At 37.4% G+C, this 13114-nt stretch overlaps 1 protein-coding gene across 4 annotated transcripts in view; it reads right to left on the bottom strand.

Moving 5' to 3' along the window:
* LOC128614479 (piezo-type mechanosensitive ion channel component 2) overlaps window positions 1-13114 on the bottom strand; it is a 140011-nt gene that overhangs the window by 2902 nt on the left and 123995 nt on the right. For all 4 annotated transcript variants that reach the window (XM_053635814.1, XM_053635786.1, XM_053635804.1 and 1 more), the window contains 14 exons: window positions 12323-12733; window positions 10517-10775; window positions 9055-9237; window positions 8127-8376; window positions 7424-7556; window positions 6482-6629; window positions 4887-5101; window positions 4613-4771; window positions 4217-4364; window positions 3758-3946; window positions 2816-2908; window positions 2561-2730; window positions 2302-2418; window positions 2132-2211 (listed from right to left, as the gene is read on the bottom strand). In XM_053635814.1, the coding sequence (XP_053491789.1) occupies window positions 2132-2211; window positions 2302-2418; window positions 2561-2730; window positions 2816-2908; window positions 3758-3946; window positions 4217-4364; window positions 4613-4771; window positions 4887-5101; window positions 6482-6629; window positions 7424-7556; window positions 8127-8376; window positions 9055-9237; window positions 10517-10775; window positions 12323-12733 (2555 nt within the window). The remainder of the gene's footprint in view (window positions 1-2131; window positions 2212-2301; window positions 2419-2560; window positions 2731-2815; window positions 2909-3757; window positions 3947-4216; window positions 4365-4612; window positions 4772-4886; window positions 5102-6481; window positions 6630-7423; window positions 7557-8126; window positions 8377-9054; window positions 9238-10516; window positions 10776-12322; window positions 12734-13114) is intronic.

Below are 13114 nucleotides of genomic sequence, written 5' to 3'. Positions count from 1 at the left end.
AACCCTTTAGAATTTTCTACATTTCTGCATAAACGTGACCTAAAACATCATCTGATTTTCACAAATTAGACAGAGAGAACCCAATTAAACAAAAATATTATACTTGGTCACTTATTTATTAAGTATTACATATTACATATCTGTGAGTGGCAAAAGTATGTGAACTTCTAGGATTAGCAGTTAAGATTTGAAGGTGAAAGTCAGGTGTTTTCAATCAATGGGATGACAATCAGGTGTGATTGAGCGCCCTGTTTTATTTAAAGAACAGGGATCTATCAAAGTTTGATCTTCACAACACATGTTTGTGGAAGTGTATCATGGCATGAACAAAGGAGATTTCTGAGGACCTCAGAAAAAGAGTTGTTAATGCTCATCAGGCTGGAAAAGGTTACAAAACCATCTCTAAAGAGTTTGGACTCCGCCAATCTACAGTAAGACAGATTGTGTACAAATGGAGGAAATTTAAGACCATTGTTACCCTCACCAGGAGTGGTCGACCAACAAAGATCACTCCTAGAGCAAGATGTGTAATAGTCCACAAGGTCACAAAGGAACCCAGGGTAACTTCTAAGCAACTAAAGGCCTCTCTCACATTGGTTAATGTTAATGTTCATGAGTCCACCATCAGGAGAACACTGAACAACAATGGTGTGTATGGCAGAGTTGCAAGGAGAAAGCTACTGCTCTCCAAAAAGAACATGTCTGCTGTTCTGCAGTTTGCTAAAGCTCACATGGACAAGCCAGAAGGCTGTTGGAAAAATGTTTTGTTGACGGATGAGACCAAAATAGAACTTTTGGTTTAATGAAAAGTGTTATCCCTCCCATCTGTGAAACATGCTTGTGGTTGAATCATTGTTTGGACCTGTTTTGCTGCATCTGGACCAGGACGCTTTGCCATCATTGATGGAACAATCAATTCTTAATTATACCTGTGAATTCTAAATGAAAAGGTCAGGACATTTGTCCATGAACTGAACTGCAAGAGAAGGTGGGTCATGCAGCAAGACAACAACCTTAAGCATGCTAGTTGTTCTATCAAAGAATGGTTAAAGAAGAATAAAGTTAATGTTTTGGAATGGCCAAGTCAAAGTCCTGGCCTTAATCCAATAGAAATGTTGTGGAAGGACCTAAAGCAAGCAGTTCTTGTGAGGAAATCCACCAACATCCCAGAGTTGAAGCTGTTCTGTACTGAAGAATGGGCTAAAATTCCTCCAAAAAGGGGGTCACACCAGATACTGAAAACAAAGATTCTCATACGTTTTCCACTTACAGATAAGTAATATTGGATCATTTTCCTCAATAAGTAAGTGACCAAATATAATATTTTTTGTCTCATTTGCTTAATTGGGTTCTCTTTATCTAATTTTACGGCATCTGATGATGTTTTAAGTCATATTTATGCAGAAATTTAGAAAATTCTAAAGGGTTCAAAAACTTTCAAGCACCACTGTATATTTTATTTATTATTTCCATTTCAATGTTGTGAAACTTCTGAAGCAAGTTAGTCCCTGTTATCTCTTACATTATAGCTATATATATATATATATATATATATATATATATATATATATATATATATATATATATATATATATATATATACACATTATATAAACATTATATATACATTATATAGGTATAACCAGTCATTCATTCTCTTGAAGTTAACAAAAAAAACCAAACAAACAAAAAAAAGGGACACAGAAAATTCCTTCCATAAATGTTACATAAACTCACAGGACCATATCAGATTAAATGTTTTTATTTATTTGTTAAATAACACTTTTTTAAAAAATTATTTTATTTTTAAAACCTGTTTTATTAGTCATAGATTATGTGAAGCATTTTCCATACAAGTCCTTGTGTGGTTATTAATATTGACCGAGAAAATTAATATAAACCTGTGATTTGTCTTACAGCTGGTACTACTGACAAAGCTGTTAACTTATAGAAAATTAATCAACACTTTCTGACCAATCAGAATCGTGAATGCAATTGTGCTGTGGTATAAAGTTAAGTATTTTGTTTGTTTTATTTATTCATTTATTTTTGAACATGACTGCCTTTAGGTTTCCATTATAGTGTATCCCAATAATCAGCAAATAAAATGCTCTTTAGATTCCTACATTACCTTTATAAAGCTGTTCTATAGGTTTTGCATTTGAGTCGCTGGGTGCTCGAATGAAACAGGGGAAGACCTGTTTAATAACTCTGTAAACAACATGAAACAGAACACAGCTTTATGCCTTTATGTCCTTCACTGGAATTACTGATTCAATTCAATACAGCAGTTTTACTCACACAGCTTGGTTCCTTGTTCCATTCAGCAAATCTATTAACTCTTGTCTTGTATTCATATCCAGATATGTAACATGCTTGTCCATGGCAATTTCAGCCTTAGCCCCAAGACTAAGATTCCTAAAAGACACAGAAAAAACCTTTATATATTCTAAAAACAACAAAAGTCCACCTTTTATATTCTTCACTGTCAAGCAGCAATATTATCGTGTTTCTCATTTTCTACCTTTGCATACCCTGTATTTTATGATGTGTTCATTACCTCTGTACAGTCCAGGACATGGTGACAGGAAACTGGTCCTCTTTGTTCAGTACTTCCATGAGGTTCTTCCTGCTGGGTGGGCTGATGGTCCAGAGAGAGTTGGAACTTCCCTCTAATTCAGCTACTGTCACATCCTCTGCAGTGTATGCCTCCAAAAATTGCATTGCACTCTGGAAAAATGGGATTTCTTGCATTGTACATGATGTGAATACGATGTAGTTTTGTACATGCTATGTGTTTACTGTGCAAACTTACCGGAATATAGTTGTAGGAATTCATAAACTCTAGGAATTCCACTTCGGTGATGTCCTTCAGTTGATTTTGCTGAGCACTCATTGTGAAGATCGGCTGCAAGACACACGGTAATAACGTCAGTCCTGTTAATGCACACAAACTGAAATGCTCACTTCCAACTTCTCCTAGTTGAGTTGAACCCAGTATTATATTTGATTTTGCAGAATCTTGTCTCACCTTATTTATTTATTTATTTGTTTGTTTGTTTTCCACAGCACCTCACATTAGTATTCACCCCCATTTGAACTTTTTCACATTTTCATATTGTTACGACCTGACATATTCTGTCAATTTTTAACAACAAATTTAATGGTGTTCGGCTTGATGTTTAAACTTCAGAATATCTTTTGTAACTAAGCACTGATTTATATTTTTCCAGAAATTTGTCCTGGACATGCTTGATTAGCTCCTTGGTCTTCATGATGCTCTGGGGTCTTCGAAGCACAAGTGTAGTTATAGTAAGAGCATGTGATACTTCCATTGCACACAGGTAGACTCCGTTCAACTAACGATGTGACTTCTGATGACACCAGAACTAATGTAACATTTAAAAAGTACTTTGTTTTGCACCAACAGGGGTCAATACATATGCACATTTCACATATCACACACTTTTCCCCTCACACTTAATAATGAATACATATAATAGGCTATTTTGTGTATATTCATGGCATATAATCCCAATGAAGTCCATTGCAATGAAACGTTGTAACACTACAAAAAGTGGAAAAAAAGTTCAAGGGGTGAATACTTACAAGTGCCGAGATGGAAATCTATCAACTAGTAGCAAACTGTGGTGGAAAAGCATGTATTCTCATTTGAAATGAATGTTGTTGTTTTTCTGCACACAACCCCTGCATAAATAGATATAATAATTAACATAAAACCAATGCGATGATGCACCTGAAATCCTCCCAGTGTGATCGTGACAGACACATCCAGAGGTTTGTTGACTACGCCGGCCACCGATTTGACCAGAGACATGAAGAGGAGCGGGAACCAGACGATGCAGATGAGTAACATGACGATCATACCACCCATCCCATACTTAACCACCTTCTTCTTCTTTTGCCCACGTGGCTGAGGATACCTCTGATAAATCACACATACACACATTTGTCTTACTATCATTGCGGGGTTTTCCTGGTGGGGACTAGACAAACAATATTTCCCAAAGGAAATATTCCTATGCTTTTGAGACGTTCAGTCTCCACTGAGATACAGTATAAAAGCATGCTCACACATATTGCGTTAAAAGACCAACAGCATCATCCATGTATATTATCTCCTCCTTTTTACTGAGTTAATGTGACACTTTACTAAATGCGTACATGCTGTAAAATGTAAATGAACATTGCTCACTTTCTCTGATTCCCTCCAGCATTTGAGCACAAAGATGTGTGCGTAAATGTCCTCCACACAGATCCAGCTAGAGAGACTCAGAGTAGTGTCTGTCCAAACCCAGTCCATCACGGCCCGCAGTTCAGTCAGGAACGGAACCAACCGGAACCTGAAAGCGAAACCCGCACAGACACGATGCTTTACTGAGCACTGCAGAGAGTACATGGGCACAAAATGTTGATTAATTTGAAGTACAGTTGATTTAATTTTCACTCAAATCTGACAAGTTCCAGCTGTATTATTTCTCCACATGCTGTAAAATCATCAGTCCAGCCTAATTTATTAATGTGTGTAATTGGTACATTTGCTCTTTAGTATTTATAAGGCAAGGCAGTGATGTGTGCTGATGGTTCTCACCCCTGGAAGAGGAAAAGGTTGACATAATTATAGCTTTTGGTCAGGAAGTTGCCCAGCACACGAGTAGGGTAGCCACAGCGGATCTGGTACGCTGATAGACCAAAGTAGATGCACTTCACAAAGTACCAGAGCTGAGCCACCATGTTCTGACTGAAACGCCTAACAGAACAAAACTCTTAAAGCACTGAGGATACTTATTCTAATTATATTTATGATATAATAAATTCAAACTATGTCAAAAGTTCCATTCTGTATGTAGACAGGAAGCACTTACCTCTCAGTGACTCCTGGAAGTATGAAGAACATCCAGAAGTGGATACCGAACACTAGTATGACCTGAAAGATGACCTTCCCCATAACAGTCTTCCTCAGGTAGAGCGCTCGGTCCACCACCATAGTCGCAAACTGAATGAGGACCATGACGAGGAACGCTTCAGGAACCTGATCCTCTGACAGAGATGATGTGATGTCTGCAGCAGCAGAGTGTTTCTATAAAGACATGGAGAGAGACAGGATTTCAATTCATGCTAGACTTTCTACAATGTGTGCTTTCTCAACACACAGACTCCAATGTCAAAGTGCAAAAAAAAAGTTCTTATTTTCTTACTGGTTATTGATTATAATCTTATTGGAAAAGCTGAGTTAGTGTGCAATTGCATCATAATATATAAGAGCCTGTAATTTTACAAAATGCAAGTGCAGGCCTTGTAACTCCGGTTTATCGGGGGAAGGGTTAGACTGATAATTCAACAAATTAATATATATTTTTTGAATTAGAATTTATTGAAGGACAATTTATTATTGAACATAGTAAAACATCTAGTCTTCAAAACATTTTTGGCTAACTTCAATTTTCACCATATATTTGTTTTGCATTGTGACTTTTTTATTATTGTGAATCAACCATAAAACATCTGAAACAGAAGGTTGCTACCTTTATGCCCGGCTACCTAATTCGCCTCACAAGTGTCTTAGAAGGCAGCGTTTCTAAAGCTACGAATATACCTGTAAGGAAAAGTGTGTAGTGTGCTTTGAAAGGCATAACATTGTCATTAGCCCCAAATGTTTGTTTAGGCTAAATGTAGTAAAGTACCAGTGAAGAGAACATATGATATATACTGTATAGAACATTCTGTGACAACAGCAGCTATTTCTCAGTATATACAGTACTGTGCAAAAGTTTTAGACACCCTATTTTTTTTAGTACATCTACATTATCGAGTCAGTATAAAAACATTTTAGATTCCGAAACATTAGTTTTCCAGCACAAAATGAAAGGTTACAGAAAAATGTTTGTATGTCAGTAAAGAAAGCAGCATATTAAGTGGTAAGAGACACTTTTCAGACAAAAAAACAACACAATGAAGGCTGCTGGGTTTTGCTGCAAAAATAAGAAGTGAGTGCGACGGTCAAAGTCTCCAGAAGAACCGTGACTGGCTCTGCAAGATGCTCAATAAAACTTAAAGCTCATTTCATCATAAAACTGCACTAATTGTACCGGGAACTACTATTTTTACTTTTTTTTGGTCCCACCAAATATTGATTTTGTTTCATTTATTATTGTTTGTTGTTCTCTGCTGTATTTTTTTAAATATAGAAACATTTAATTTCATTATTTTTAAAGGCATCTTTGCTCTACAGCATTTCATTGCATGTGCCTCAAACTTTTGCACAGTACTGTGTATATATATATACACAGCTGTTGCCCAGGATTATGGGATATCTAAGTTACATGTACGTCAGAAGGCATTAGTCTATGCAAGCATTCAATTCAAACATAACTTGATGTCTTCTCACATACAGTGAGTCAGTGTCTGAGCTACTACATTACACTCAAGTTTTCAGAGGTAATATCAGTGCTGAACATACCCCAAATGCCCAGAATCCAAAAACGATGATGATGAAGTCGACGGTATCAGCCAGGAACATGAGCACGTAGACATCTGTCACTGCGCTGTATTCTGGGTGGATCAGGTTGTAGAAGAACTGGCGAATTGGAACAAAGATATCCAGGGCTCTGAAATCATGCACATGTTGGAGAAATGTCATTTAAATCAGTATTCAATCATTTACTGTATGTGGTGGTGATAAATAAGATTAATAACAACAAATCATGATGCTTAGGCATTTTTTAAGATATTGTGAAACTCTTAACAAGCATTTTATGGATGTTTTGCATCCTCAGTGTACCTGGCTTCAGAAATAATGCATTTAGTGCTAGTGAGTTGCTACAGAAAATGCTTAACAGGCTTCATGGAATACATTACAAATGACCTCAACACTCTCCTTGAGGTTTACGTTCCCTCACACAATCTGCGATCGATTAATGACCGACGCTTAGTAGTGTCTACTCAGCGTGGCTCAAGGTCCCTTTCCAGAACCTTCACACTAACTGTTCCTCATTGGTAGAATGAACTTCCAACCTCAATCCGGACCGCAGAATCTGTCACCACCTTCAAGAAACAGCTAAAGACCCACCTCTTCCATGTGCATGTAACTAAACCCTAACATGCCAACCCCACATTATTAAAAAAACCAAACAAAAAAAAACCCAACTTACACTGGCTCTTACACCTCTACTCTGTGCACTTTGCTTCTCTAGAACTCGATATAAATCTTGTATTGTAGCACTACTCATCGCTTTGCTTATATTTCCTCATTTCTAAGTCGCTTTGGATAAAAGCATCCGCTAAATGAATAATTGTAAATGTAAATGTATTTAAATCATTTTTATGGAGCAGGTTAATGCATTGTGGAACATCAAGAGCTGGACTGAAGCTAATAACTAGTACACATATGATGCACACTTACATTTTGACTGTGAATTTCTTGGCTTTGATGAGTTGCTCTCGGAATTTCTCCAAAATTAGCTCTTTGCGACTCTTCTGCTGAACCCCTAACACACTGCCTGCTCGAGACACACTCGACCTCGTGACTGAACTGCCTGTGGACACACACACACGAACACACACAAGGAATGAAACATATAATAAGTATAAAAGAGAAAATGTAAACACATGCTGGTTTTGGTTTCACTATGATGGATTACCGTAGAACTACACAAGGGCAAAGAGCCTTTTCTGTAAAGGGCTCCTAACTCTGGAACATGTTGCCAAATGAGTTTAAAGCAGTATGTGATATAAAGTCTTAAAATAAACCAGAGCTGTACGCATATTTAAATTTAATAAATGTTTGTTTAATTAGATATTCATGTTGCCAGGGTTGGAAGTATCCTTAAAATAGGTACAGGTTATTTAGGTATGTATTTGTATGTATGTATAAATGATATTCCACATTAGCTATAAGCTTTATTTTATGTTAAGTAGCTTTTTGTTTTGTTTTGTTTTATAGAAAAGCCTTTCTAGGGACTCAAGATGCAAATTAGCTTATGCTATACTCTCTATGTGCAATACATATTTTCCAGCTTTTGACTGGAATCATGTTTTCTGTACTGTCTTTATTCAAATAAAAGTTATTTAAAATAAATAAATAAATAAATAAAATGTGTGCTAACCTCCTCCGGAGCGTGTTGATCTGTGGGAGATGTGAGATCCTGCACTGGAACTGTGCCGGCGCATGGTGGAGGGTGTGTTTGAGAGTTTTCTCGTAATGCGGACGTGTGTAGTCTCCATTAAAGTGTTGCGGGTCAGCGAACTCCTTTCCCTTCGGACTGGGGGTTTCTCTGTGCTGTCCGAGTCTCGGTGACTGTACAGTGCATTTTTAGCTTCTGCTCTCCTGTCGTCCTCATCCCACAGACCATGACACTGATTCAAGAGTACAATGAATACACACATCAGCTTCTATGTGGAGGTTACACAGGTCATATCAATGAATGTGCTGGGAAATAATAACACAAACACTGAAATTCTGTATTCCACTGAAATAATTAAAAATCAAAAGCATATTACTTTAAAGACAAGTCAGTATAAAAGCAAACTAGGGGGAAAAAGTCTTTAGGGCTTTCTACCATAAACAACCAATCATGAGCCTGGATGAAAAGGTGACAGACGTGACAGATAAATATTCACCTTCTAGTTTAATACAGTAAAAGAAGGCAATAAATTATCTCACATATTTATATAAAAATAGTTAAGTATTACTAATTTTACTATTAACCAAATGGCTGGAAAATTGCTATTATTTAATTATATTTTTGCTTGATTATATATTAAAGATTCTATGAAGGTCTTAATGTGGCTTAATATGAACAACTATGTAATAATTAAACAAAAATAAAACAATAAAAAGTTAAATATAACATTTTAGAAAATAAATTCACAAAAATAAAACGTGCAGTGTAATAAAAGCAGACAGATAACCTGTGTGAATGTGGATTACACTACAGGTGAGATGTCAAAGCTCTGATGCCTGATATTTTAAAACTACCCAGATAGAACTTACTTCATAATCGTAGGGTCAGTAAACATAAATATAAAAGCTACCTTAAGAATTGAGCGATGGAAGAAGAGTGCCAGCAGTTGGACTAGGTCATAATGGACATATCCCTCTTTCTTCTCGACTCCTATTATATTAGGAGGGTGAAATGGTTTGGTCTTGTCCAACTCTATGTTCTGATTGAAGGGGAAGAAACCAAACTGGAAGAAGTATTTTATCACTATGGTGACCTGGATGTGGGAAAAAAAAGAAAGGAAAAAAGTTACCTTCATGGGAAAAGTAGAAGTTTACTGATCGTAACCAGTTATCTTATTAAAAATGTAATAACAAATGTGATTTTAGTGATTGGTGAAATAAAAAAATCTTGCTGATGCAGATGTTGGTGTAACTGAAGCTGTAACAGAGGTGATGGTGTAACTGTAACAGAAATGATTGTGTTACTGAAGCTGTTTTAGTGTTAAAACTATAACAGATTATAATGTTATGGACACTGTAACAGATGATAGTGGTATCGATGGTAGTGTTACTGAAGCTATAATGGAGTTGATGGTATTACTGAAACTATAACAGAGATGATGGTGTTACTGAAACTATAACAGAGATGATGGTGTTACTGAAGCTGTAACAGAGATGATGGTATTAGTGAAACTGTAACAGAGATGATGGTGTTACTGAAGCTGTAACAGAGATGATGGTATTAGTGAAACTGTAACAGAGATGATGGTGTTACTGAAGCTGTAACAGAGATGATGGTGTTACTGAAACTGTAACAGAAATGATGGTATTAGTGAAACTGTAACAGAGATGATGGCGTTACTGAGCTGTAACAGGGATGATAGTATTACTGAAGCTGTAACAGAAATGATGGTGTTACTGAAGCTGTAACAGAGATGATGGTGTTACTGAAGCTGTAACAGAAATGATGGTGTTACTGAAGCTGTAACAGAAATGATGGTGTTACTGAAGCTGTAACAGAGATTATGGCGTTACTGAGCTGTAACAGGGATGATAGTATTACTGAAGCTGTAACAGAAATGATGGTGTTACTGAAGCTGTAACAGAGTTGATGGTGTTACTGAAGCTGTAACAGAGATGATGGTGTTACTGAAGCTGTAACAGAGATGATGGTGATACTGAAGCTGTAACAGAGATGATGGTGATACTGAAGCTCTAATGGAGTTGATGGTGATACTGAAGCTGTAACAGAGATGACAGTGATACTGAAGCTGTAACAGAGATGATGGTGTTACTGAAGCTGTAACAGAGATGATGGTGTTACTGAAGCTGTAACAGAGATGATGGTGTTACTGAAGCTCTAATGGAGTTGATGGTGATACTGAAACTGTAACATAAATTATTATGTTACTGAAGCAGATTATAACAATATAATCTGTAACAGATTATATTGTTACTGAAGCTGTAACAGATGTTAGTGGTATTGATGATGGTGTTACTGAAGCTGAAAGAGAGATGGCTCTAATGGAGTTGATGGTGTTACTGTTGCTGTACCTCTGTGTAGACTATTGCGGTCATCCAGAAGCGCTTGCTGGGCCGGGGTACAGACAGCATGGCCCACAGGAAGATGAGGATGGGCAGCACCAGCGTGGCCACCGAGGCTGAGACCATGTGATTAAGAATAATGACTAGGTAACACACCATCTCTGAGTGGGCCACCAGCATGTTATAGAGAGCATAGCACAGCTGTAGGATCTGTGGCTGGGAGCTGTAGAAGCGCTCCGATTCCTCCAGCTCTTCATCATAAAACATCCTTTTGGAGAGAAACAGAAGCAATAGTAAAAGACTGTAGATGAGGAAATGTAGGAAAGAGCATTTGACCAAACTCACCAGATGAAGCTGAATAAAGCAACATATAATCATGGTTTATTTTATCCTTACCACACATACTGACACTGCTAGACAATATACACTGCTACTTCTAAAGTATTCTGCAGTTTTGATATGAAACATCCACAAGAGGGTGTTAAAGCCTACCCTTACATATTCACTGTACTCATGATCCAGTGCATCAATGTGCAGCACATAACATAGCGTCCAAAATTTCACTACGAACAGCTGTTTTTGTTTTACAAGTTAGGGAAAACACAGAAGTACGTCTTAGAATGTAAAATATTTTGAATATATGTAAATTTTCAAATATTTTTCATTATGACGTTTACATAAGTTGCTCAATAATTCATAATGAGTCTTTATTGGTCACATATACAGTAGAGCACAGTGAAATTGTTTTCTTCGCATACCCCAGCCTGTCAGGAAGCTGGGGTCAGAGTGCAGGGTCAGCCATGATATGGCGCCCCATGGAGCAGAGAGGGTTAAGGGCCTTGCTCAAAGGCCCAACAGTGGCAGCTTGGCAGTGGTGGGGCTTGAACCCCCAACCTTCCAATCAGTAACACAGAGCCTTAACCGCCAAGCCACCACTGCCCCTTTTGGTGTGCTATTAGTTAATTTCAATTTCCATTAGAAGGTGTTAGTGTTTCTCCTTGTAACCTGTAAGTATTTAACCTGTTTTAATGTGAAGGTAATAAAGTAATGTTGATAAATTTAAATAATTACATTTTATTACTATATACTATATATTACATTTATGATTATATGCATGATTATTAGCTTCTATTGACTCATGTTCTGAGACACTTCACTGCTAAATATTTAGCTAGTTACTCTTGAGCTAGTTTTGAGTTCCAAATATGCAGACACAGCTGACACCCCCCATACAGAATTTACTGCAATGCGATAATGGGTTTAATCTTATTTATTAAAGAATACTAATACGTATGCTCTTTATACGTATGACCCCTTTGATAATTGGATAACTGTATAATTTAGATATTTAGATATTGTAGATATTATAATTTAGATACTGATCACAATATTAGTCAGTTAATACATTCAGTACAAGAGCAAGCACCATCAATAGAATTTTGGAATCTATTCATGTTTATTCGGTTAAAGCAGGGGTTCTCGAAACTTTGTGCTCACAGAGACACATTTGAACGTTTAATATAGACAAACTTCACTGACCCACTTCAGTACAGATTTATTTTGTGAGCCTTACCTTAGATAAATGTTGCCATTACATTTATTTATCAGCCTATTTGTTTTTGAGGTTGGGATTAAACCTATTCAACTGGAATAATCAAACAGGTCAATAACAGCAAGAATTCAATAATAAACAGAATAATGACGAGTTATTATTTCTGTAACAAAACACAAAAATCGAGAACCCCCTGGCTATGCTTCACAAACCCCACTGTGTGTAGCATGGGTTTAAAGGACTGACAGTGTGGGTTTTCTCACCTGTTGCGCAGCAGTTCACTGGCTGTGAGCTCGTGGCTCAGAGAGGGGAGTGTGCTGTTGTCTGGTGCATTTATCCTGAGCTTTTTGTCTTCAGCGTGAGCTGCTGACTCACACACAGAGTCCAGACCTGTGGCCTTGCTGTAGGAGGGAGGAATATCTGCCTCAGAAGGGAACCTACTGAGCTGTGGCCATGTAGTCTGTTTGGATGCTAATGCAGTGTCCCACTCTGACGCTAAACCTCCTTTGAGAGTCTGCACCTCACTGCTACAACGCCGGATAGCCGAGAGCTCAGGCAGATGTGTGGTGGTCCAGCCATCACCACAGTGAGGGCTTTCTCGAGCATTGTTTTGCTCTTCGATGGTATCACCAGTACCTTGGCGAGAGCATATTGCCGTGCACTGTGTGTTTTCACTGTCATAAGAGAAAAGAGGACGACAGCAGTAAGCAATCAGAGGCTTGTGAATAGAAAAGTCTACCATTAGGTGTCCATTATGTGACAATTAGGTATCCACTGTGTGGAGCATTACACACTTACACACTAGAGAGAAGCATTTTGTAAATACTGGTGACCATCTACATTTAGTTAAACACGACAGAGGCAACTTTAATTAATATATCAATAAATCAATCATATGCTTCTGATCCCACAGATTATATTCCATTATATTTCACACGGATCAGAGAGCTTTGGAAACTGCCTGCCTGTCTGTCACCACAGAGCAACAGAAACCAGCCACAGCATAATGTGTCTCGTTTAGACAACAAAAAAAAGCCCAGTTTCACCTGCATCTT

Source organism: Ictalurus furcatus, chromosome 1, assembly GCF_023375685.1.
Source record: "Ictalurus furcatus strain D&B chromosome 1, Billie_1.0, whole genome shotgun sequence".
Lineage (NCBI taxonomy): Eukaryota > Metazoa > Chordata > Actinopteri > Siluriformes > Ictaluridae > Ictalurus > Ictalurus furcatus.
The sequence above is the reverse complement of the archived record's forward strand: the minus strand, read 5'-3'. Positions and strand labels throughout refer to the sequence as shown.